Genomic DNA, 27392 nt, shown 5'->3' on the forward strand with positions numbered 1-27392 from the left:
AAAAAAAAAAAAAAAAAAAAAAAAAAAAAAAAAAAAGAACCTCATATCAGAAGAATCAAAGAAATACTTTCCCTTATTTCACTTAGTGTACTGTTTTCAAGTATCTATATTAGTACACGTATGATGATTTCCTTCCTCTTATGCATAATCGGCCAGGCAGTGGTAGCGCATCCCTTTAATCCCAGTACTCAGGAAGCAGAGGCAGGCAAATCTATGAGCTCTGAATTTGAGGCCAGTCTAGTCTATAGAGCGAGTTCTAGGGTAGCTAAGGCTACACAGAAAAACCCTGTTTCAAAAACAAGCAAGCAAGCAAACAGACTGAAAATAGTCTACTATGTAGGCCCCACTTTTTGTTTATCTGTCCATTTGTGTTTCATCCTCCTTAAGGCTGTTGACTAACCCTGCTGGGGACATACTAATACAGATTTCATACTTATGCTACATACCCAGGAGTGAAATTGCTAAATTGTATGATAATACTGTTTCATTTTTGTAGGCCTTACCATACTTGGGTTTTTTTGTTTTTGTTTTTGTTTTTGTTTTAAAGACATGGGCTCACTGTGTAGCTCTGGCCTAGAACTCTGTAGTCCAGGCTGATCTAGATAGAACTCACAGCGATCTCTGCCTCTGCCTCCCAAATGTGGGATTAAAGGTGTGTGCCACCATCCTTGGTCTTTTTCTTTTGGTAAGTCCCTAATGACTAATAGTGTTCAGCATCTTTTCAGATACTTATTAATCTTTTGTATCTTTGAAAAGGTATAATGTTAACAAAATGTCTTTATTGTTGAATGTTTTTGCTCTGTGTGTGTGTGTGTGTGTGAGAGAGAGAGAGAGAGAGAGAGAGAGAGAGAGAGAGAGAGAGAGAGAGAGAGAAGGGGGGGCAGTACTGCTTATATTTGTCTTGAGCTCTTGGGGTCAGATAATCTTCCGTCCTCAGGCAGAGTTGCTGGGATTATGTCATCATGCCTGACTGCTTGTTACTTTTGTTTGTTTGTTTTTCAAGACAGTATTTCTGTGTAGCCCTGACTATAGACCAGGCTGACCTTGAACTCACACAGATCTCTCTGCCTCTAGCTCCCAAGTGCTGGGATTAAAGACTACCACTGCTTGGCAACTGCTTATTTTTAAAACCAGAGTTGATCTTTCATTTTTGTTTCGTTAATTAAGGCTATGACAGTTATAAGTATTAAACCTGTTTTCATTGAGTTTACTCGTTTTCTACCTCAGCAGATGAAAATCTTTACTTTTCTGAAGGAAAAAAAACAACAAAAAACCTAAGCACTGGAGTGGGGAGAAGAACTCAGCTAATTCTAGTGCACGCTCCTGGTGCTCGTGCACACCTGAGCACTTGAATTCAGGGGTGGAGCAGATCAGCCTCAGGCTGCATTCCTAAGGAGCCATTTACCTTGTTTTCTTGAGAAAGCAAGTTACACTAGGACCTGAATTCCTGATTAAGCTACAATAGCAGGCAAAAGAGCCCTAGGAATTCTCTCCAGCTCTTAGATTACAGATGCAAGCTGCCACATCTGACTGTTGTTTGTTGTGGGTTGTTTTTTTTCCTTTTTTCTTTTTTTTTTTTTTTTTTGAACAAAGTGGTGAATATTTTATTTGTTTCTCTTGGTGTTGCAAAGCCAGTGCTTCATGGTGGGAAAACAACAGCCAACACATGACAAAACAAAGACAGCACTCTCCTGCCTCTGACACCGTACAACACTTCCCTGCATTCCCAGGCATTTCCAGTGAGAAGACACTAAGTCTCTGACCAAAATCCAGTGGTGGAAATGGGCAAGTTACAAAATTATGTAAGCTACACCACTGTTATCCTGAATTATGAACTTGTTATAACAAGTAGGTAGGGTCTCACACCATGTAACTGTGGCTGGTCTGGAACTTCTTATGTAGGCCAGCCTCAAACAAACATCTGCCTATTGGGTGCTGGGATTAAACGGTGGTTCATCACCAAACCCAGCCTCATAACCACTTTTCACCACAGATGATCTTAAGAATTCTAAACACTAGAGCTTAACCCCTAGTCAAATACTTAGTATGGCGATTATCAAAAATCTGTACGCTGTATCTGCATCCATTGGGAAGTTGGGGGTGGGTCTTAAGTAGCACTGTCAAGAACAGTTTCTCTCCGTCAGTATTGCTAAAAGTTATTTCAAGTCTTCTATTCTCCACTAGTTTAAGACAAGTATGCTGGAGCAGGTTACATCCAGTTTTATCTGGGAGTAGAGAGGTGCCATGGTCACCCCTCAATGGACTTCACGTATTTCTCATATGTTTCTTCACTCATCATTCATCCAGCTCAGAAGGGCACTCAGTGTCATCCTGGTCAGCCAACCGCCTTCCTAACAGGATTTGTTGACAAGTCCTGGGTTTGCAAGCCCTGGGTTTGCGGCAATGGCTTCACTGACTTCGGTTACCTCTCCTGACAGAGGAGAGTAGAGTTCACTGGCTGCCTTCACACTCTCCAAAGTACCAAACTCCTCTTGTTTTTTCAATTTTGTCCCACCTTCAGGCAGAGTACAGTAAACAACATCACCCAGTTTTCCTGTGCAAAATTACCTATTCCCACTGTTCCAATACCATCCTCTGTTGTTATCCATTGGAGTTTCTCTGTGAATTTATGTACCGACAGCAAAGCAGATGTGGGTGCGCAGCGAGTGGACGGCTGCAGCGCTTGCTCAGTGCCCAGAGCCTCGGCGGGCAGGAGGCCAGGGTGGCAGAAAGGCTTGCAGGCCACAGCCCCACTCATAGTGACGTGATCCAAGGTCCCCGGGGTAACTTCCTTCTTTTTTTTTTTTAATGTAGGTTTTGGAGAACAGACTTGGGTTTGCCATCAAACCCATTCTGGACTGAGCTATCTTCCCAGCTAAGCTGACATTGTTAGTTAATATTTTTTATTTTTAATTATAGGAAGGAATTTGCTTCTCCTGCCATGTTTTCATCCGCTGGAAGCTTGTATTTTTTGTTTTTCATTATGTTCTTTATGCACTTTGATGCTTTGAGGAAAGTATCCATCAGACAACCCTACATGTAGGAAATGTTGTTTGAAAACAAACAATTAAGCCTTTTATGTTGAAACGATATTTCTGCTTGTTAAACATTTCCTTCATTAAATCCTAGTTATTATGCTCCTTTGACCATTCTTCATATGATTTCAAATATTGGTGGTGGTTTTACTTTATATGAAAAGATACCTTTTCATATATAATACACATTTGGGTTGCTTTGGTAAGGTACAAAAATTTTAATGTACACCCTTGTATTCTAGAGGGGTTTGTTATTTTCTGTTTTTCTTTTATTTGCTATGTTTCTTTTAGTAGTATTCTCTAAGGATTAGTTCTGGTATAAAGCATAATACTATTTGTTCATGCAGTTGTTCAGTTTGGTCATTCATTCATTCTGTGTGCTTGCTTATTTCCTCCCACGATAAGAAAGTCAAAGGGGCCAAATATGGGTGGGGCACACCTTTTTCTCAGCACCTGGGAGGCAGCAGCAGCAGCAGGTGGGTCTTGGTGAGGTGGAGGCCAGCCAGGGCTACATGTTGACTCAAAAAAAGAAAAGACTAAAAAGTAAAGTAAATGAAATAAAGGGGTTGGAAGAATAACTGAGTGGTTATGAGCACTGGCTTCTCTTCTGAACACAGTGGCTCACAACCATCTCTAACTTCAGTTCCAAGGTATGTAGTACCATCTTCTCACTTCTGAGAACACCAGACTGGTTACATAGTGCATAGATCTATGTCTGTGCAGAGAAAACACTCATACACATAAAAGATAAAAGTAAAAACTATATAGAATATGAAATGGGCAAAACATTTTTTTCTTTTCTTTTTTTGTTTTCTTTCTGTGTAGCCATGGCTGTCCTGGAACCCATTCTGTAGACCAGGCTGGCCTTGAACGCAGAGATCCACTTGCCTTAGCCTCCTGAGTGCTGTGATTAAAGGTGTCTGCCTCTGCTAGTGCTACCACCGCCATACTGCAAAATAGACATTTAAGAGGCAGTTAAAAGGAGCTAGGGAACTTTAGATTCGATTTTTTTCTTTTTTTTAAGCATTTCAAAAGCACTTGATAGTGTTGCAAAGGACCTGGGTTTGGTTCCCATCAGTCACATGGTGGCTCATAATTGTCTGTTATCTAGTTGTAGTAGTCTAATGCCCTCTTCTGGCCTAGGCACAGAGCATGCTTGTGGTACACTTCCATACATGCTAGCAAAACACTCATGCACTCAGTCATGTTTTCTTATTTTGATTTTCTCCCATTTCCTATGGTTACATAGTTCTGGGCCTGGGCATGGATCGGTGATTACGAGCATATATTGCTGTTCCAGAAGAGCTTTGCAGGTTCCCAACACCAAGGTTGGGTAGCTCACAGCCACCTGTGAGTCCAGCCTCGGGGGGCCAATGCCTCTGGCCCCTGCCAGCATTTGTACGTAGACGCACACACTCCCCACACCCTGTCTGTTCTCCCAAGATTAAAAACTAAAATTTAAACAGTTCTCTTCTTGGGGGAATAAAATGCATGGCACATGGTAAATGTGGAGGTCAAAGAGCAACTTTGAGGAGTTGGTTCTCCTCTCCCTTTACACAAGCTCTGCGGCTTTGGAACTCAGGCCATCAGGCCGGCACAGCAAATGCTTTTACCTGCTGAGCCATCTTTCTGGGCCTCTTGACACTGATTTAGATGGACAGTTCGTTGTGTAGTTTAAAAGTCAAAACACATTATTTCTTTAGTGTTTTTTTTTTTTTTTTAATCCTGTAACTGTGTGCATGTGTTGAGCCTGGTTCCAGGTTCAGCCTCTCACACTGCAAAAACAATAAAAAAATCAAAGGAACTCTTTTGTGTCTCTTATTCTGGCAAGAAAATGTTTATCTTTAAAGGTTTCTTTCTTTAAGCCATCTGTCGACATTCCTCAGTAAAGTAAAACTTCCTAGTGTATTACTCAAAACCACCTATGTTGTGCCTCAGCTTCAAGGTGGAAGCACTTGTGGAACGAGTGCTTGCTCATTGTCCCCTTGATTGTAGTTGTGGGGGTGATAGTGACTTGTAGCTGGTGATGCCTTTTTTTTTCCCCTTCGAGACAGGGTTTCTCTGTGTAGCCCTGGCTGTCCTGGAACTCACTTTGTAGACCAGGCTGGCCTCGAACTCAAAAATCCACCTGCCTCTGCCTCCCGAGTGCTGGGATTAAAGGCGTGCACCACCACGCCCAGCATATCTGAGCCTATTTTGTTCTAAAATAATTTGTATATGTTAAATTGCCTAATAAGTTTTCAGGAACCCACGTGGGTATCAGAAACTGCAGATAATACTGAGACTTACATATAGATAAATTTTAATCTATAAATTTATATAGATGTACAGTGAAAAGAGTCTGTGATGAATGGGTGTTGGCTGGTGCTGGGGCTTAGGGACACGCTAGGCACCCAGCTCGACTAGTAGGATTCTTTTCCTTCTTGTTTGTTTGTCTGTTTGTTTGCATGTTGGCTGAGCATTCTGCCACTAAGTTGGCTGTGTGTGTGTGTGTGTGTGTGTGTGTGTGTGTTTGTACATTTCATCCTTCTACCATTGTGTGGGTTCCAAGGATCAAACCTTTATCACTGAGCTATCTTGTTGGGTCTTCCTTTTAAATTTTTATATACCTCCATTTTCTACTACTGGCCCCAGTTTTTTATTATTATTTAAAAATTTAAAAAGAAATTTTTGAGTATGAGCATTTTGCCTGTGTGTTTGTCTGTGCACCACCTGCATGGCTGTCAGAAAAGGGCATTGGATACCCTGAAACTAGAATTACAGAAAATTGGCTTTAACCTGCCATGTGGGTGCTAGGAATCCAACTCTGGTTTTCTGGAAGAGCAGCTAGTTCTCTGCTGAGCTTCAGTTTTACCTCATCTTCACAACACCTTCTTTTATTATTGTTACAGTTATTTAGGGTTCGTACACTACTGTACAGGTGTGGAAATCAGAGGACAACTTGCAGGAGTTGGTTCTGTCTACCTTGGGGTTTGGGGTTTGAACAGGTCATAAGACTTGTCATCAAATGCCTTTGCTACGGAGTCATCTTCTCTTCCCGGTGTTGCTTCCTTTTGTCCTGATATACAGCTGTCTGCAGTATAGAACTCTGCTTCTAGAAGATGTAATGGGCCTGTTTGTTAATAATTTTGAGTATATGTTGACTGGATGATTGCAGACTTATCTGAATCTAGAGGGATGCTTTTGAACAGATCTGGTTTGTAGTGCTCTCCTCTAATTTGCTTTTTAAGCTCCATTTGGAAAATGTTCAGCGCCCTTTACTCAGCTGATGTATAAAACAAACGAGAGACTTCCAAGTAGCAGCATTGTAGGGCTAATTAATGTCATTTAATTACAGGTCAGTATTAATGCAATGGTGTCTTGGTATGAATGTACAAGATTGTCTGAGTTTAGTACATTTCAGGAAACCCCTTTATCCTGAAAAACCAGTTGGCCACCCTAAAACGGCACTTCTTCTAACGTACTTGATTATAAAAGATATTACATGTTTACTATAGAAAACCTGATAAGGATAAAGCAAAAAATAAAATAAAATAAAATAAAATAAAACAAACACCAGTAATTACTTTGTGACCAAAAAACCATCACTGTTGCTCTTACGATCTAGTTCTTTCTGGTCTTTATTGTAGCCATTGATACTGTTGTACTTACTTACTGGAATTATGTGATAGAATCTATGTTTATTTTTGTACTTAACATTCTATTCTAACCATTTTTTCCAATGTGTTCTTCTTTTAAGAATGAAGTTCTAGGTATAAACAGATGTATTTGTTACCGAGTGGTACTTGTTTATACTGTTAGTGCAGCTGGGTGCACATCTGTCTTTTACTACAGATACAGAACTTACTATTGAATTTTACCTTCTTAGATTTGTATACTTTTTGGATAGCTCAATTTTACTTTGGAGACAGAGTCTCATGTAGCCCATACTGTATCACTTGAGGATAATCTAGTACTTCCGATCCTCCTGTGTCCTCTTCCCTGTGCTGGGATTACAGGCATGTGCCATCATCACTTTATGATGTGCATGGTTTGGGGGCTCAAACCCACAGTTCTGTGCACAATACCAACTAAGGTAGCTTCAGCAGTTAGAACCATTGAACTAGTCTGAATTGTTGGTACATATCTATAGTCCTTTATGTTTTGATAGCTTTAGTTTTATCTGGAATTGTAAATATTGTCTTAAGAACACTGAGTAACTCTTTGGCACACTTGCACACACAGTGTCTGTTAAAACTGTCAAACCTTGCATGGATCTCACTTTCTTACTTGCTCACATACACATCTTCAGAAGAGACTGATGAGAGACACGAGCTGACTCGGGGACTGAGAACAGACACTTATCTTGTAGAAGACCTGAGGATGGTCTCCCACATCCAGTTCAGGCAGCTCTCAACTGCCCCTAACTGTAGCTGAAAGGAATTTGATACCTCTGGCCTACATGTGCATCTGCACACATACATAATTAAAAACAATAAAAAATAAATATTTTATACATTGTTAATGGGATTTTTTTTTGCATTTGGACTACAATTTTCTGCCATCGCAGTTTATTCAATTAGATTATCAGGTGTTTTGAATGTCTTATAAGTAAATAATCTATGATTCTATCACAGGAATAATTCTTAGACTAGTTGGGCAAATGAAAGTTAGAATAAATAATTAGGATCCCTCCTAGTAACTGCTGCTAAAAATACACATATAGCAATATGTAATAAACACAAGATATTATTCATTTTTATAGAGCATTAGAGTTGAAACTTAAATGGAGCAAATTTTAATTGGACTTTGAGAATAATATGATTACTATATTAGCTATCATTGAGAGCTTGCTTCTGCCATTTCCTGTAGGCCTTATGTGTAATATAATACATGTATAGTAAGTATACATGTATTATACTATAACTGTCACTATATACTAATAACTGTCAGCTAGAGCAGATACTCTGACAGTTTACAACTGTAGATAAGGCCAGAAGCAGACCCTTACCTGGCTTGCTCAATGCCTAGGGCTCGGTCCCTAGTTGACCATCAGAAAAAAAAGTGCTAATGTTTCACTGAAAGATAGGACAATATGACTCCAACTTTTTGGAAAACATATACAATTAAAGATAGAGAAACCAACCCTGAAAGCTCCCGCAGTGACTGCCCATGGGGATAGGCATATGGGCATTTTCTTTGTCTCTTCTCATTTTTCCACTACAGTGTTTTTGTTACCTTGGTGACCTGAAAAACTCAGTGACTTGTATACAAGAATGTTTCTCACTTTATAAAAACAATTTGGCTTTTGAGAACTGTTTTATGAAGCATTTCTGGTTCATATTTTTGAGAAAGCCCTTGAGTTGGGGCACATTACTTCAACTGTATAAATATCTGCATTCCATCCAGAACACCGACACTAAAAGTAGAAAGCAGACACCTGAGTCTATATTTTAACATCTAGAAATTGTGACTCATAATTTCTCTTCTTATTGTCAGTTTTTTTTTAAATCAAAATATCCAGTTACAACAGGCTTCATATTGAAATTGAAATGAGTATTGCATCGTCTAAGTTTTTTTTAACCCAGAAACTTGTGTTCATATAAACTTTTGTTCTGGTTTTAGAAGCATCAAAAGAAAAGGAAAAGACAGGAGCTGATGAGCGATCAGTGGATTCCGGAAAGTGCTCTGCAGCCAGCGCTCTAGAAGAACCAGCTGTGAAAACTGAGAAAGCAGATGAAAAGGAGCTTGTAAAACTGCCAGTCATTGTAAAGCTAGAAAAGCCTTTGCCAGAAACTGAGGAAAAAAAGATTATCAGTGAGGAAAGTGATTCTTTCAAGGAAAATGTCAAACCCATTAAAGTAGAAGCAAAGGAATGCAGAGCGGACCCAAAAGATCTCAAAGGCAGCTTGGAGCGGCTGGGCTCGCAGGAGCCCGAGCGAGCCGACTTTGGTAGCAACATCAAATCTCAAGACATCACAGAGAAATCTACTGAGGAAACAGAGAAGCTTAAAAATGATCAGCAAGCCAAGATACCACTGAAGAAACGTGAAATTAAGCTGAGTGATGATTTTGACAGTGCAGTCAAAGGACCTTTGTGTAAGTCAGCTACTCCAACAAAAGAGCTTTTGAAAGATGCCACAAAACAAGAGGAAGAGACTTGTACACGGGTCTCTACCATCAGTGCTTTGAGTCATGAAGGGAAACAACTTGTAAATGGAGAGATTAATGATGACAAGGTAATTCCAAATTTTAAGACAGAACAAATGGAAATACAGCTTTGTGATACAAAGGAAGATAATGCTAGCATCCCTGCTAAAGATGGGAATGCCTACATGGAGGGAAATGGTACGGAGTTCTTAAATTCTGTCATAACCAGCACAAAGACAAGTGAGCTTGAGAAAGAGGCCCCTCTAGGGAAGGGTATAGATAGCTCTGTACCTGACATAGAGAGCCTCAGTCAGAAAGGAAGGTTAGAGGAGCCTGGGCTTCCGAACATGGAAATGCCTCTCGAACCTTCTGAGAAAGCCACGGATGTCTCTTTAAAACCCACTTTGTCTGCCACGGAACCCTGCAGTATGAAAGTTGAAGAGAAGGCCCCCAAAAGTAAGAGTGAGAACCACACCCCAGGCATAGAATGCCTGGAAAGGGTGGAGAAGGCCAAGAAGACCTCCATTGATAAGGACATCCAGAAATTGAGTCCAATACCAGAAGAAGTTGTAAGGGGTGCTCTAGAATCAGAAAAGTCAGGTCCTTGTGAAGTGGCTGAAACTCCTCTCCCACTCGAGATGACTGGGGCCGAGGAGAAACAGACCTCAGAAAAAAAGGATGTAGACTGTAGTAGAGGTTCAAGTGAAAGTCAGCCCCTTGAAAATGCAAGCCCAGAAATTCTAAAAGAGGATTCTGAGTCCTCGAGGGTAGAAATGGCCAAACTGGACAATGCCCAGACTTCTGGCGTGGAGGATACTTCTGAAACAAAGGGCTCTGTGCAAAAAAACAAATTTAAATATAAGTTAGTTTCTGAAAGAAACAGTACTGCTTCAGAAAATACAGAGCTCACCTCTGAAAGGAAGAAGGAAGGCATCAAGTTGACAATTAGGATATCAAGTCGGAAGAAGAAGCCAGATTGCCCCCCACAGATTGTAGACTCAGAAAGCAAGGAAGAAAAGGCGGGGAAGGAAGAAGAGAAAACAAGTGTGGGTCGAACTTTAAGAAGGTCTCCAAGAATATCTAGGCCCACGGCAAAAGTTGCTGAGATCAGAGTCCAGAAAGCTGATAAGAAAAGAGCTGACGGAGAAGATGGAGTGGAAGGGGAGCCGGCATCTTTGCAAACAGCAGACAAGAAGGAACACTTGAAGAAAGCAGAGAAGGATACAAATTCTAAAGCAAGCAAGGTAAAACTTCCACTGACTTTTTAATGGAAAAAAATTTTAAATTACTTTATTAGTCTCTGTTTGACGTGTATGTGGAGATCAGAGAAGGGCTTGCAAGTGTCTTCTCTCTTTCTGCCATGTGGATCACAGGGATCAAATTCAGCTCACCAGGCTTGGCAGCAAGTGCTTTTACCCATTGAGCCATCTTGCTGGCCATTATGTTTTTATTTTTTTTGCATGTGTATGTATGTGATTTATGTATGTGTATATGTGGACTCTGTGTATGTGTGTGTGTGTGTGTGTGTGTGTGTGTGTGTATACACTGGGTGGCTTCTTTATCCTTCAACCCTTTATTTGTGAAACAACTTGAAGCTCAAGGGATCAGCTCAGCTAGCTGCCTGTGAGCTTTAGCAATCCACCTGTCTCTACTGCCACCCCCAGGGTTACAGGAGCGCACTGCCATGTGTGGCTTTTTATGTGAGCTCTGGGCTTCCAGAACCCAGTCCTCATGCTTGTGTGGTAAACATTGTATTGATGAGCCATCTTGTAAGCCTGTGTTCTCAATTTTAATTAGAAAACTAATTTAGATCAAAATTGTTTATAGCTTTGTGTTGAAATAGCCATTCAAAGACAATAATAAATCTTCCTCTCTTTTCAATAATTATACCCACATATTAAATTTCAAACCATACAGTGATTCTTTTTCTATTGCAAGTAGTTCTAAGAATACCCTCTAATATATATATTAGCTATCACACTAATAAGGAGCCTGTAGGATGCTAACATGAAACTGCCCATATTAACAGTTTTGTGATACATTGTTCATGCCTTTTTCCAAGCATTCATGTTTATAAATATTCATTACATTTTAAAAATAATTGGATCAAACCTGTTTATTTTACTGTGAGCTTTTCCACTTAACAGTATTGTCTCTATATTTATTTGTGGCCACATAGTATTTTATAGTGTGGATATACCTCAGTTTATTTAATTACTCCCTTATTAATTGACATTTAGGTTGTTTCCCATTTTTCACTATTACAGGCAATGCTGCATTGAAGATCCTTTTGGACATAAGTGAGTATTTCTTTAGAATAGACTCCTGGAATTGGAATTACTGGGTCAAGGGGCATGTGTATTGTAAAATTGATAGTCATTGTCACATTGCCCTTCAGACGCCCCGTTAGTGTACCACCCATTACCAGTGTATACAAGTGCCCATTTTTCTCATTTTAATCATTTGTTTTATAAGCAGGAATTTTCTTTTCTATGACCCTTTTAATTTTTACCAAAATCAACACTAAGACTTTACTCTGTGGGAGTTTGCTGTTGAAAGTACTCCTTCATTTTATTGGCCACATTATTATTCATTGTCATTTATCCTTTGTGCCCTGAAAAATGGAATTTCGAATTCTTTTGAAACCCTTTTTTTCTTATGTTGGAATTATTTGTTCTTTCCTAGAGGCCTGTAGCATAGTAATGCAGTGACATAGGAAAGACTGAACTGATAATAAAATGGTATATCAGCTTCATCTCTGGATCACAGGCATCTAAATGCATCTCTGACCTGCTTTACAGTTTTTGTTTGTAATTTAGAACTTAAATGTTTGAAAAATAAGCATGTCAATATATATTCCTGCTATTGATAGCCTGTAAGTAAGTGTTCATGGCCTTTGACCCAGAATCCTGTTCAAGGAATTTATCCTAACCACAAAAATGGATGTAAATATTAACATCTATGAGGGTACATTGTGAAAGTGAAAAAATGGGAAACAAACACCTAAATGTGTGGATAAAATCAGTACAGCTATTTGGTCATTTTCAAGGACCTCCCCCCCTCACCCCTACACACACACATACAGGAAAGAATAATGAGAACACATCCCAAAACTTAGTAGATAGACCTGTTGACAACTATAACAATTTCATCTTTTCTTTCCGTATCAGCTAAATATTCTCCAAGGGATATGTAGTCTGGAAAAATATGAGAAAAATTCTTATGTCCAATTATCTCATTTTTAATTATTTAAGGTAAAACCCAAAGGAAAAGTTCGATGGACTGGCTCTCGGACACGTGGCAGGTGGAAATACTCCAGCAATGACGAAAGTGAAGGGTCCGAGAGTGACAAGTCCTCTGCAGCCTTGGAAGAGGAGGAAGGAAAGGAAGGTGAAGAAGCAGTCCTTCCAGATGATGATGAACCTTGCAAAAAGTGTGGCCTTCCGAACCATCCAGAACTAGTACGTACCTGCTAAGAGAGCAGTGCTTATCTGATGGCTATACTGTGGTTATTTGGAGTGAACTTCTGCTCCTAGGTTGTTGTTTTGTTTTGTTTTTGTTTTTGTTTTTTAAAGACAGGTTTCACTGTTGGCCGTGGCTGGCCTTAAGCGGGTAATTACAGTGAACTATTACTGTGATAAAGCACTGTGACCAAGGCAACTTAGAAGAGTTTGGGTGGGCTGGTGTGGCTCCAGAGGATTAGAGTTGATGGCAGAAGGAGAGCATGGAGATAATTGGCTAGAGAATCATCTTCGAGCTCACCTCCTAATCCACAAGCAGGGGATGGAGAGCATCCACTGTGGACATCCTAAGTCTTTTGAAATCTCAGAGCCCATACATACTTTGCTTGAGCAAGATCACACTTGCTAACCCTCCCCAAACACCCACTAACTGGGGACCAAATATTCCAGTTCTTGAGAACGAGAAGGGACATTTCCTTAAAACCACCACAACTGTCATAATGAGCCGGGCTGTGAAAGCTAAGGCTTTCCTGCTGAGGATACTGAAGATGTGAGACCGTGCTGTAGAGTCAGCAATGCTTGTGTTCCTCATACCATTTCCTCCCACTACCCCAACAGAGTGGCTTTAAAACATAAACTCTGGGGACAAAACAAGTGTGAGGAAATAAGTGGAGTGAGCAGAAGTGACAGGAAGGCTATCCGCAGGATTTTCATTTGTCACGCTAAGCAGTTGGGCAGTCCTCTTTCTATGTACCATGGCAGAGAGAATGATGATAGAAGTCGAAGATCTATAACCTGGTGGGTTTCTTATGCCCCACACTTGAAGATAACCCAAAACCAAAATTAGAAGCAATGAGAAACCCCTATTGTATTAGTAAGATATATGGTTCTTATTCTTGATGAACAGAAAAGTGATCAATTCAGTAAATCTAGAGCTCTTGTCTGTGCTGGGTGTTTTAGTTAAAAGCAATGAGTTGTTGCCTGAGACTTGGAAATTCTTATATAGTGATAATTATTTAGTGGAATTTGAGATTTTTTGCAGTGAAAGACAAGTCTTCCTTTTAGAAGTAAATGAAATTGTAAAGATTATTTTTAATTCTTTTTTTTTTTTTTCTTTTTCGAGACATGGTTTCTCTTTATAGCCCTTGCTGTCCTGGAACTCACTTTGTAGATCAGGCCTCAAACTCAGAAATCCGCCTGCCTCTGCCTCCCGAGTGCTGGGATTAAAGGCGTGCGCCACTACGCCCGGCTCTGGCTCAATTTTTAAATGTTTTTCACATCCCTAATTATCAGATCTATTTCATTGGCTTTATATAGATACCATACAGTTCATGGTAGTATACTAAGAAATACTGAAATACTGACTTCACCAGAATTGGTGTCTTCTCATATCTATAACAAACTGAGCACTCTGGAGGCTGAGACAGGAATAGTACTGATAGTTTAAGGCCAACCTGGTCTATGTAGCAACTACCAGCCTAACCAGATCTATTAATAGAACAAGGCATTGTCTCAAAAAAGAAAAGAAGAAATGTCATTTTTTTTTAAGATTTATTTATTTATTATATGTAAGTACACTGTAGCTGTCTTCAGATGCTCCAGAAGAGGGCGTCAGATCCCATTACAGATGGTTGTGAGCCACCATGTGGTGGCTGGGATTTGAACTCAGGACCTTCGGAAGAGCAGTCAGTGCTCTTAACCGCTGAGCCATCTCACCAGCCCCGAAATACCATTATTTTAACAGAATGCAGATGTTGATATTACTGCACTTTATTTCAGATTCTTCTGTGTGACTCTTGCGACAGTGGATACCATACTGCCTGCCTCCGCCCTCCGCTGATGATTATCCCTGATGGAGAATGGTTCTGCCCTCCTTGCCAACATGTACGACCCCCAGATTAACTGTTTCCAGCCCTCTGTTTTATATTCACTACATTAGCTGTATTTGCCAGTAGTGTGTTCCTCTTGCCTGGGCCCTGCCTTCTAGTGTCTTGTCTTCTCTAAAACATCTGGCTTTTGTAGGACCATCTTTTCTGCTACTCAAATTTGCAATAAATATAAATAGCACAAACTTCGGATACACACACACATACATACACACACCCACACACACACACACACACACATTTATTTCTGTAGTTTACTCCTTTCTTAAAAGATCCTTTTTCATGAGTGAATCCCTTTTTGTGTTAGCACTGGAAGAAACATCAGTGCATTCTGTATAGATTCATACTTTCTTATAAAACTAAAGAACAGTAAATTTCTGTTCACGGCCTGTTTCACAAGTCTAACCTCGGTTTTCAACATAATGGTTTTAGGCCTTTTTCTCTGAAGTTTCTGTCTTTGGCTCATCATAGCTTAATCTATGATATCTTTTATACTGTTTTGATCCGATTACTATGTAGCATTGTTTTGTTTTGTTTTTTCGAGACAGGGTTTCTCTGTGTAGCTGTATTTTTTATATTAACATGTTTTATTTTATATATATCATATATATATTAAAATGTATGATAGCCTTTTGCTTTTAGTATAGCCTTGTTTTGAATAGTAATGAACAGAATACAGTTTTGACCGATGAAAGCAGGGTAGGCACAGAGTATGTCCTTTTTTTGTTTGTTCTTTGTAATGGTTTGTTTGGCTGACATGCTTTCATATAGAAGTACCCTGCTTATCATCTGTTAAGTGGATCCTGGAGCACCTTTTAAAGTGTGTTCAATATTCATTCACCATGTAGTCATTTTCAGCTTATGGCTTCATAGTCTTACGCTTAATATTAAATATGTGATGTATGGTTATATTCTGGTATGAAAAATAACACATATATATTGCTCTGTCAGAAACTACTGTGTGAAAAATTAGAAGAACAGTTGCAAGATTTGGATGTTGCCTTAAAGAAGAAAGAGCGTGCAGAGCGAAGGTAAATTGATATATGCCTCAGTGTTCTCCTTGGGAACTTGGCAGTACCATTTTCTTGTAGTTTTAGATGAACACATCCATCTAAATCAAAGACTGGCAAGCTACCGCAGGTAACTCTGACCTGCTGCTGCTCGTGCACTGCTTACCAAAAACACTATAAAATCATCTCATAGTGTAGGAAAACTACATGATAGTCACGTTTCGTATCCAATAAAGTAAACAAACTTTATTAGAACAGTTTTTGTGTGCTTAACTGAATTGCTGAACTGTGTAATAATCCATTAAAATATACTGTTTTCATTATGTCACTGCAGTGTAGACTAAAACAGTTAAAGTAGCTTCGTAGAGCCTAAGACTTACTAGGGATTCGGAATACAATGTTTATGTTCATTTGTGCTTTCTTTGATCATTCCATTTCTAAACATTCCTTCAAAGCTACTACATGCTCAACAGAATAGAACAGATTAATAAATAAGTCTATTTGCATTGAACTCACACTCTACTAGAGAATGCAGATATAGAGAATAGAGACCCATTGGGGGGGGGTGGGTATGCGTTTGCATGAGAGAGAGAGAGAGAAATTGGGTTTGTGCAGGTAGACATAGAAGACACAGTTCCAGTTGATCAGAGAGAGATCCCATGAGCAAGGGGAGAGTGGAAAACAGTAGAAAAATGGGATGGGACAGATCTCCAGGAAAGCAGAGGACGTCCAGATTGCAAACAGCTTTGTATACCTGTCTAGGGAATTACAGGTATTCTCTGTAGGTAGTGGTAGAGTCATAAAAGGCTATGCTCTTCATTTCAAAAAATGTGTCCTGTAAGTCAGAGAAATGAATGAGAATTGGAATGTTGCAATGGGAAGTCTGGAAGTAGGGCAACCCTTGTAATGGTAGAGTAGAGTTGGCTTCATGTAGTCTCTGAAATGATCCCTCTGGCTCTCATCCATCTTCAAAGTACAAGAGCACCCATTCCCTAATCCCATTGCTTTCTCCTTTGTATCCAGCATTTAAGCAACATTTTTCGAGTGCCTGTTTTATATAAGGGAGTGTGTTCAGTTTGAGAAAGCATACCTTAAATGGCTGTGTAGTCCGTAGGAACGAGGATTCTGACGATGAGTAGTGACTAGCAAGGGTCTACAGACCTGCAGTGTGGCTTTGTGGAATCTGCTGGTTTAGAAACCTCTGTTTTGTGGTGTGTTAATGTTAATGACACCTAGTGGTGTCAGAGATAGTTTAGGAATTCAGAAGTGTGTTCTTCCAAACTACATTTACTAGTGCTGTGCTTAGCAGAGAGTTGAATTTAATTAGGGGTTGGATTTTCCAGGTTAGAACAGTGGGAAGGAGAAAAAGAGACAAGGAGTTTGAAAGTGTATGCAAAGGAGTATTTACCGTGAAGGACTGTGGTGTGTCAGCCAGGTGACAGGGCTAGTCAGGTTTAGTACTCAGTAGGGACCCGAGTAAGCGGAAGTTCTACTAGAGTACAAAAACCGTAGCAATTAGTATATAAAGTAGAGACACTTGGAAATTGAGTTAGTGGAGTCAGACAATAGGATGTGTAAAACTGAAGTTTTTGAAAGAGTGGAGTTGTTAGTAATGATAAGATCTGCAGTATCACTCATCTAGGTAGTGAGATTGGGTGGACAGCATCCTGCCAAAAGAGACTGGGATGAGCAATCATGTCTACCTTACAGATTCTGTACAGCAGCGAATCCATTTAAAGCCATGATTTCTCTGTTTAGATGAAATTATACCTTTTCATGTTTCTAGTAGAGTTAGAAATGGTCTATAGTCAGTTGATAACTAATTGTGAGGGCAAAAAACATAACTTATGTTATCTACGGATTTCAAAGCTTGGTATAAATCTGTCCATGATGAACATGAGCAAATATCTCTTCAGTTGAATTAAGAAGAGAAATAGTAGGCAAATGAAAGCAATTTCAAGGTTTAAAGGAGAAAATTAGTTTTCAATGAATGCAATTATTGTAGGAAGAGATGTATATCCCATATACTTAATATCAGAGACTGTTGAAACCATGAAATATATTCTGATTGTCTTGGTCATTATTAATTACTTATATCTTTTTCTTTTTTTTAAAAAAAAAAAAGACATGGGCTGGAGAGATGGCTCAGTGGTTAAGAGCACCGACTGCTCTTCCGAAGGTCCTGAGTTCAAATCCCAGCCACCACATGGTAGCTCATAACCATCCGTAATGAGATCTGATGTCCTCTTCTGATGCATCTGAAGATAGCTACAGTGTACTTAGATACAGTAATAAATAAATCTTTTAAAAAACTTATTTATTTTATGTATATGAATACCCTGTATCTGTCTTCAGACACACCAGAAGAGGGCATCATATCCCGTTACAGATGGTTGTGAGCCACTATGTGTTTGCTGGGGATTGAACTCAGGACCTCTGAAAGAGCAGTCGGTGTTTCTAACCTCTGAGCCATCTCTCCATCACTACTATCTGAAATCTTACAAAGTTTTAATCAAAGTTATTTTATCATTTTCATAAATGTAATAGCTTCACCGCCTAATTATAAGATTCTTGTTATCAGAGGCAGGAGTTCATAGCACATTAGAAGCTGCATTTCAAAGGCTCTAGACAAGTAAATGCATTAATTTCCTTTCAGAAAGAACATTACAATAAGCCAGAAAGAACAGTTTCTCTTTTAGTTCAGTTTAATGTACTTTGGTATTCAGAGCTCAGCTGCCTTTGCTGGACTGGGTTAACATTGAGAGGTCCAGAGCAAATTCCTATTGTATAGAGTTGTTTGTTATTGGTTTTTTTTTTTTTTTAATCAAAATACACAGTTTTATGGCTTTTGGTTTTCTTGCAAGCAGAACCATGGAGAGGTCATTAAGAGTCTGCATGCTTGTTTCTGGCTCTATGGGAATCTTTATTTGCATTGTTGGATGCAGAGCCATGGGTTTCCATTGCAGTTTTCATCTCCAGATAAGAAATAAGTGACTTTATTGTCATTCTCTGGAGCCTTGAGATGGTTTTGTTATATGCTATTAGTTAGTCATTATTTTATAGTGATGTTTATTATCATAGTCTTATAATTTATACTACATTTATAACATTACCCAAAACATCTAATATGCAAAAACCTTGTTTGTCTAATCAGAGTTAGCTTTTTATCTTACTACATTGTCAATTCACAGTTTGAAATTTCTTTGTTTATTTCAGTTCAAAAGTACAGCTTTCATATATGTAAGAAAGTTTGTGCTTTTCATCTATACTAATTCTCTACTAATAGGGTTTCACTTTAGTATTGGTAACAGCCTCCTAAGTACGATGAAATTATAATTTTATTACTATCTGAAATGATATTTACATATGAATTTTATTTATAGCAAATCTTATTTTATACTTTTGGTCTTGATTTTAAGGAAAGAACGTTTGGTGTATGTTGGTATCAGTATTGAAAACATCATTCCTCCACAAGTAAGTTTCTAGTTGATAGGTTTTTGTTTTTGTTTTAATTTAAAATCATAATATGTATACATGTTTTCCCTGTATGTCTATGTACCTCATGTATGCCTATTGCCTACAGAGGTCAGAAGAGGGCGCTAGATCCCCTGGAGCTGGTTGTGAGCCACTCTGGGCGGTGAGCACGGAACATGAGGCCCCTCAAGAGCAGCCATCCTTAACCTCTGAGCTGTTTCCAGTCTAAGTTTATATAGCATTTGTGGAAGAGATGTTGTGTGCTTTCTTACATTTCATGGAACTGTGTGTCTTGTTTTAATATTTAACATTCCTCTTTTATTAAGGCTAGACATTTTAAGCATTTGTGGAAAGAACTATTGAAATTATTATATATAAATAGATAACCCAAAAATGTGATTATTGTATTTAAACTAAATTTATAGCTCATTGCTTTGGGGTAATATTCTATTGTTTCTATTGTAAATGGGGCAATTTGTGGTTAGCTTTATAATGTGTTATTTGCATAAAATAACTAAAGAATAGCTTGGGAATAAATTACTTTTAAACTGGCCCTTACTGAAACTTTAATTTCTATTATAATTTAATTTCTTTGAAGAAATACCATTATTTAACATTTATTAGTCTATAAGTAAGGGTACCTCATCAGTGAATGTTCAGTAATTTCCAGCTTGATTTTGTTGTGAGTTTTGTTACTGTAGCAGATTTTTGGCAGGGTATATAACCCTGGCTGGCCTGGAATTCAGGGCTCCACTTGCCTTTACCTCTTGAGTGCTGGTTTTGAAGGCTAGGCTTAGAGCTATGAGCCATCACAGTCAGCAGGTTCCAAGCAAAGTCTTACTATTTTATTCTTTTCACAATTTTTTTTAAAGTTTTTTTTTTTTTTTTTTTTTTTTTTAAAGTATATGTGTACACTGTCATGTCTTCAGATACACCAGAAGAGGGCATCAGATCTCATTACAGATGGTTGTGAGCCACCATGTGGTTGCTAGGAATAATTGAACTCAGGACCTCAGGAAGAGCAGCCAGTGCTCTTAACCATTGAGCCATCTCTCCAGCCCATCTTTTCACAATTGTATCACAGCTTTAAGTAGCTTACCAAGTTGTTCTTCAGTTTAAATCAAATCATCTCACGAATTGAGCATACATAATGTAGTCAGAGTTTTCTGTGTATCATGTAATTATTGGTTAGCTGATTGAAACTGTAGAAAAACTTCACTCTTGTTATTTTAATACAATTATGAACTCACAGAAGTATAAGAAAATCAACAGAAATACTTCATTATTGATCTCCAATTTTTTAATTTGTGTAAGTAGTTTTGCTGTGTATGTTCATTGTAATAGATAATCTTAGAAATTCACATCATTTGTGTATGCTGCCTAGGTAGAATGTGAAAGCTGCTAATTCCAAGAACTGTTTCCTGGTCATACCTGTACACTTTTATCTTTAAAGGAGCCTGAGTTTTCTGAAGATCAAGAAGAAAAGAAAAAAGATGCAAAAAAATCCAAAGCAAATGCGCTTGAAAGGAGATCAACAAGAACAAGGAAGTGTATTAGCTACAGGTATGAAGGAAGAGAAAGCTGCTGTTGTAGTAAGAGAGTCTGGTTTTTTTCCAGTTAGACAAGACAGAAGTGGATGGTGTTCCCAACTTAGTGATTTTTAAGTATTACATTTATGTCACTTGGTATCCTTGGGTATAGAGTTCCAACCCTTCCTTAGCTTGAGTCAGGTCATATGTTCAGTCCACACACCAGGCACACACTTGCGTGCACTTGTATGCACAAGATTCCAAGGTTCCAAGCAGAAGTTATTTGTATATTCAGTGAGGCTGAGTTCATCTTAGGTCACCTGAGCCCCAAACTAAGATGAATCTTCCATATAAAGCAACCATAGAGATCTTTTTTTTTTCTTGTTTTTTACTTTAAATCCAAAAAATAGTTTTTTGAGCAAAAGCACATTTATCTAGTTGTAAAATTTGATCATTTGTATATGAATTTAAAAATATACTTATTTTCGATAGTAATTATATAATAATCTAAAAAATCTAAAACTTTACTGATTCTTTGAAGTTTTTCCTTGTTTATTGTCTAGAGTGTGTGTGTGTTAGAGTACCTCCACATATACTGATATTGTATGACTCCTGCTTTTCTGTGTAGAAATACTATCAACTGGATAGCTTTCAAAAAGCATGTGTTGATTTCTCACAGTTCTGGAGACTTTATAAAGTCAAGATGAAAGTACCAACAGATTGGGGAGTCAGATTTCAGAGCCTGTTTCTGCTTATCAGTGGCACCTTCATGCTTTGTGCTCATAGGATAGACGTTCTCGAAGATCTAGTGTCTGGTGTGGGTCTACTTCCTTAGATAGATAGATAGATAGATAGATAGATAGATAGATAGATAGATAGATAGATAGATAGATAGATAGATAGATAGATAGATAGATTGATAGATTGATAGATTGATAGATTGATAGATTGATAGATAAATAGATAGATAATTGTCCTCCTGTTTTAATGTCACATGGCAGAAGATGCCAAGAGATTTTTGTTTTCTCTTTTTTAATCCTGTTTAAGGAGGACATTAATCATATTCGTGCGTGAACCATACCTTAAGGTTGTCACATGTGAGTTGGAATGGGGACAAAACCAGACTGATGCAGACACTTTGTGTATGTAGTCTATAGAAATCAAACATATACAGCTTAGGGTCTGATCACTGTGCTTATTTTAGATTTGATGAATTTGATGAAGCAATTGATGAAGCTATAGAAGATGATATTAAAGAGGCTGATGGAGGAGGTATGTGTTTGTTTATTATTCTTTTTACATAATTCTACCAGCAGATTATTGTTTTCTCCAAAGCTAACACTGAACAAACTGTCTCATATTTAACATAATCTGTTGACATAGTGTTAGTGTATTAAGTCAGAACTTTGTAATTATTAATTTTTATATGATATAATACAAAAGTTAATTTTCTTTATTGATCAAACAATTTCTATCTGATTCTAATTGGAATACTCAGTTAACTTTCCTATTGTCTTTATAACTACAAAGCCTCAAATATATGGATAATTCAAATTTTAATGACTGTATAACTTAAAAATCAATTTACTCACTTAATTACCTTTTCTTTTTTCCTTCCTTCCTTCCTTCCTTCCTTCCTTCCTTTTCTTTCTTTCCATTTCATTTTGTTTTGAGACAGGATCTCTCTCTGGTTCTAGTTGTCTTGAACTTGCTGTGTTGACAAGACTGTCCTTTAACTTACAGAGATCCTCCTGCCTCTACCTCCTGAGTGCTGGGATTAAAGGCATGCACTACCATGGCTGGCCTTTAATTGCCTTTCAAAACAGCATTATAGAAAAACCGGAAGGTTTTTTGTTAAGGCATTAGATAGCCAGTTACTAATGGTCTGATGTAGAACCTTCTGCTTTCTGCTTGTTACTGTAAAATAGTAAGAGTGGATGAGTAAGCCTTTTGTTTTGTTTTGTTTTGTTTTTAAGAAACTAACCTCATAGCCTTCCAGAATTGTGTCCTTTATTTACATCTTTATCAACTTTTTTTCTGTCCTTATTCAAGGATATTTTTGAGCAACTGCTAACAGGTATGAGGTTTTGTTTTCAGAGTGAGGAGAGTGGTCTCAGATTGGCTAGTGTTGACAGTTGGACAACTTTGTGGCTAAATCAGAAAACTCTGAGTTGCTTTTTTTAAAAGATGGGTCTGGAGAGATGATAAAGCAGTTCAGAGCAACTGCTGCTCTTTCAGAGGACTAGAGCTTGGTTCCTAGCACCATGTACGTACGCACGTATGTACAGCACATGCATGCCTGGTACCCAGTTCAGCTCCCAGTATCTACTTATAGCTCCCAACCATACTAACCGAAGTTCTGTGGAGCTGGACTTCCATCTTCTGACACTGAGTATCAGACATGCATGTGCTGTGCATACATAAACACTCATACAAATAGAGTATTGAGCCAGGTATGGCGATACAAATCTCTAATTCAGGAACCTGAGGCACAAGGTAGTTTAGGGCCAACCTGGGCTGCACAGAGAGGTTTTTAAAGAGACTTCCACCAAATAAAAGGCAATGAGAAAAAAGAGGGAGTAGGGTGGGCATCACTTGGTGGCATAGCAAGTCAAATGTAAACTAGGAGTCTCTGCCCTGTAAATATTAATCCTTTCTTTAGAGCATTATCAGCTGATGTTGTAAGGAGCCTGCATATTTCTAAGATAAATTAAGCAAAGGAATGGCTGCTGCTCTGACAAGTTATGGGGAAGGTTCAATAAACATGTAGTTACTTCTTCCTTTCAGGAGTTGGCCGGGGAAAAGATATCTCCACCATCACAGGTCACCGTGGGAAAGACATTTCTACTATTTTGGATGAAGAAAGAAAGGAAAATAAACGGCCCCAGAGGGCAGCTGCTGCTCGCAGGAAGAAACGCCGGCGACTTAATGATCTTGACAGTGATAGCAACCTAGATGAAGAAGAGAGCGAGGATGAATTCAAGATCAGTGACGGGTACGTGGCTAGGGGTCAGTGTGCAAAGTCCTCGGAGAGCCACACTGCTGTGGCTTTTCTTCATCTATATGGATTTGCAGGACATTTAAAATAAATTTGAGATCACTGGTTTTGATTCATTTTTAGATTAAAATTAAAGATATGTTTATACTAGTTTAATATTTAAATTTGATTAACTGCAATTGAGGTTTCATTTATTGAAAGCTTTCTCTATACAACCTTCTACCAAGTTCTTCAGTAGTTTTTAATCAAGTATGGTAGATTATAAAGACGCGTCACCTCTCTGGTGCCCTCTAGAGGTTGGATAAGGGATAACTAATCCAATATTAGTATTACTTCCATTTATACAGAACAAGTATAAACAGTATTGTGGAGTTTTTCCTTTTGCTTTGTTAATGGATGTAGTATAATAGATAAGTATACAAAATCACAGAAAAGTTCCTCTGCCTTGCCTGCCTCTGTAACAGATAAAATTAGAGTACAGAAGATAGTTGCTCAGGGAAACCATAGAATAAAGAAGTTAGAGTTGGCATGTGTAGAATGGGTATTTTGGGCATCCTTGTAAGTTTAGAATTAGAGGCAGTGTGAGATAAGAAAGCAACCAAAACAGAGAAGCCACATGTTCAAATGCCAAGGCATATTTAGGAAACTCCCAGAAAAGCAAGAATATGGGGATAAAAAAGAACAAAATCACTGAGTGGGGTTTTCTTTTTTTTTTTTCTTCTTTTTTGTCATGCATATAATTTTGAACTTTGTCCTGAAAATGGATTTAAAAAAAAAATACCCAAAGGGTTGAGGCATGAGATGAAAGGGGAAACCTCAGCCTCTGGCTGGGTGAGTGACTCCCAGCACCAGGCTAACTAAGCTGAGCAGGTAGACATGTTTGCTCCCTAAGCCTGGCAACCTTTTCTTTAGAAGCCATGTAAGGGTGGAAGGACAGAACCAATTCTGCAAGTTGTCCTCGGAAGACGCAGGCACAAGTACTGTATTTCTCCGCATAATAAGAAGTCAAAGTTTTGTATTAAAAATATCCGGCTGGCTGACAGAAGAAGAGTAAGAAGTTAAGAAATAATGAGCCTTTTCAAATGTGTTGGATTTAAGATGTACCCAAAGAGGTCAGTGCAATTCATGTGTGAATTACAGCATTTATTCTCACAGCTTCTTCAGAGGGTTAGGTGATAGAACATACATTTTATCGGCAAAGTTGACGTAATTTTCCAAATATATCTTCAAATTTACTTAATGTTTTATTGGATTCTTTACAGTGTGTTTGGAACTTTGAAAAACTGGTTATCACTTCTAAATGTACCAAAACAAAACAAACACTGAGTGTACCATCGTGATGTATCTGGCTTTTCCTGGACAGATCTCAGGATGAGTTTGTTGTGTCTGATGAAAATCAAGATGAAAGTGAAGAAGAGCCACCATCCAATGAGGACAGCGACACTGACTTCTGCAGCCGAAGACTGAGGCGGCATCCTTCTCGGCCAATGAGGCAAAGCAGGCGTTTGCGGAGAAAGACCCCAAAGAAGAAGTACTCCGATGACGATGAGGAGGAGGAAGAATCCGAGGAGAACAGCAGAGACTCTGGTAAAACTCCTTCAGTCTGTATCAGAGCAACTCAGTTACTTCCTGTGACTTCTCGGGTCACAGGATGTTGGAATTACTCAGCCGTGACCTGTCCTGATGAGACTGAAATGTTTTTCTTATGACTTACAGTAGCTTTTCTCATACAGAGCTATCTGAGAAAATTCACACAAATTAATGTTTCTTTCCTTCATGCCAAACTCTCTTAGAATGATAAATTGTGATGAATCCTCTGGTGCCACATATTTCTGAGCAGATTTTGAGACGTTGGAAAATGAATAACCAGTTAACCCAACACGCAGCAGGATTTCTTAGCTTTTCTACTCACAACATTTATTCCCAAGAGGACTTTACAGGACTTCCAGTACATACTCAAACATTTACTGATAAATAAATCATAAAAATATTTTTTAATGGTTTTTTTCTGTGCATTGTTGTTTTATCTGTGAGAGGGCATCAGATCCCCTGCAACTGGAGTTACAGACACTGTGAGCTGTCATGGGGGAGAGGGCATCAGATCCCCTGCAACTGGAGTTACAGACACTTGTGAGCTGTCATGGGGGAGAGGGCATCAGATCCCCTGCAACTGGAGTTACAGACACTTGTGAGCTGTCATGGGGTGCTGGGAATCTGACCCAGGTCCTCTGGAAGAACAGCCAGTGCTCTTAACTCTATCCCCAAATATGTTCATTTTTAAAGCAGTTCTTTAGGTTTGGACATGGTGGCTCATACCTATAATCCCAGCAAAATTAGGAGGGAGGGAGGCAGGTGGAGAGACAGAGATCTGCTGCCTCTGCCTCCCAACTGCTGAAATTAAAAGTGCACCACCACCACCACATGGCTCCAAGTTTTATTTTAAAAGAAAATAAGATTTATATACCTTACTCAACTACAGCTTTACAACTAAATTCTAGTAACCTTATATTTTTATAGCGTTAGCTAAGTATACTTCTACCAATGGATTTAAATTTTGTAATTTTTTTATTTCCCTCCTTTTTTAAGCAGAAAGTGACTTTAGCGATGATTTTAGTGATGATTTTGTAGAAACCCGGCGAAGGCGATCAAGAAGGAACCAGAAAAGACAAATTAACTATAAAGAAGATTCAGAAAGTGATGGTTCCCAGAAAAGTCTAAGACGGGGTAAAGAAATCAGGCGAGTTCACAAGCGCAGACTTTCCAGCTCGGAGAGTGAAGGTAAGTGGTGTCCTGTGTGCGGGAGCAGGGCATGGCAGAAATAGACACTGCATGGAAAGAAAAGTGACTCAGGCTTTTCTTTATTTTAAAATGCATACAATCATTAGTGTCAGTAAGATGAATCTTAGATTTTTTTTGTTTATTAATTTATAATTGGAGTAAATGACTCAATAGAATGCTAATCTTTAAAGGTTCCGTTGTATTAAGTTCTTAATACAATGTGATTTATTCTGCTTCTTTTGTTCCAGTTTGAAATCACTTCCTAAGTTCTGAGTAGTTAAGCAGTCTCAAGCCGAGTTATCTATTGTCCTTCTGTACTTTTAGTATGAATTTCAGCTGAGATCTGTTTTATGTAATGGCTTGAGTTGTTCTATACCAGAAGTGTAGAAAAAGTTTTAAAACATTCATAGCCAGGCAGTGGTGGTGTGTGCCTTTAATCCCAGCATTTCTGAGGCAGAGACAGGTGGATCTCTGAGTTCAAGGCCAGCCTAGTCTATAGAGTGAGTTCCAGAACAGCCAAGGCTACACACACACACACACACACACACACACACACAATGCTGTGTGAATACCTCCCTCCCCAAGTTCATTTGTGAGTTCAAGGCCAGCCTAGTCTATAGAGTGAGTTCCAGAACAGCCAAGGCTACACACACACACACACACACACACACACAATGCTGTGTGAATACCTCCCTCCCCAAATTCATTTGTAGGGGCTGGAGAGGTTGCTCAGTGGTTAAGAGAATTTCTTGTTCTTTCAGAGGATCAAGATTCAGTTCCTAACACCCACAGTACGTAGGCAGCTCACAACCACACATAACTCCAAGTTCATGAACTCTAGTGCCTTCTGATGTTTGTAAACACTGGCATACAAAGATATGCATACATAATAATAAGGTAAATCTTTTAAAAATTCTAATAGGAATGCCCATTTCATTGTTAATTCAAACCTCTAAGGTCATTTTGAAAGATGCTGGCTTTTTTTTTTTTTTTTTTTTAAGATTTATTATTACTCATAAGTACACTGTAGCTGTCTTCAGATGCACCAGAAGAGGGCATCAAATCTCATTATGGGTGGTTGTGAGCCACCAT

At 38.6% G+C, this 27392-nt stretch overlaps 1 protein-coding gene across 1 annotated transcript in view; it reads left to right on the forward strand.

Moving 5' to 3' along the window:
- Window positions 1–27392, forward strand: part of Rsf1 (remodeling and spacing factor 1) — a 105334-nt gene that overhangs the window by 73858 nt on the left and 4084 nt on the right. The window contains exons 6-15 of the mRNA XM_021166138.2: window positions 8640–10408; window positions 12419–12625; window positions 14405–14509; window positions 15463–15542; window positions 18941–18995; window positions 20449–20558; window positions 21729–21796; window positions 23312–23519; window positions 24886–25109; window positions 26112–26300. Coding sequence (XP_021021797.1) covers window positions 8640–10408; window positions 12419–12625; window positions 14405–14509; window positions 15463–15542; window positions 18941–18995; window positions 20449–20558; window positions 21729–21796; window positions 23312–23519; window positions 24886–25109; window positions 26112–26300 — 3015 coding nt within the window. The remainder of the gene's footprint in view (window positions 1–8639; window positions 10409–12418; window positions 12626–14404; window positions 14510–15462; window positions 15543–18940; window positions 18996–20448; window positions 20559–21728; window positions 21797–23311; window positions 23520–24885; window positions 25110–26111; window positions 26301–27392) is intronic.

This window comes from Mus caroli, chromosome 7, assembly GCF_900094665.2.
Source record: "Mus caroli chromosome 7, CAROLI_EIJ_v1.1, whole genome shotgun sequence".
NCBI classification, from domain to species: domain Eukaryota; kingdom Metazoa; phylum Chordata; class Mammalia; order Rodentia; family Muridae; genus Mus; species Mus caroli.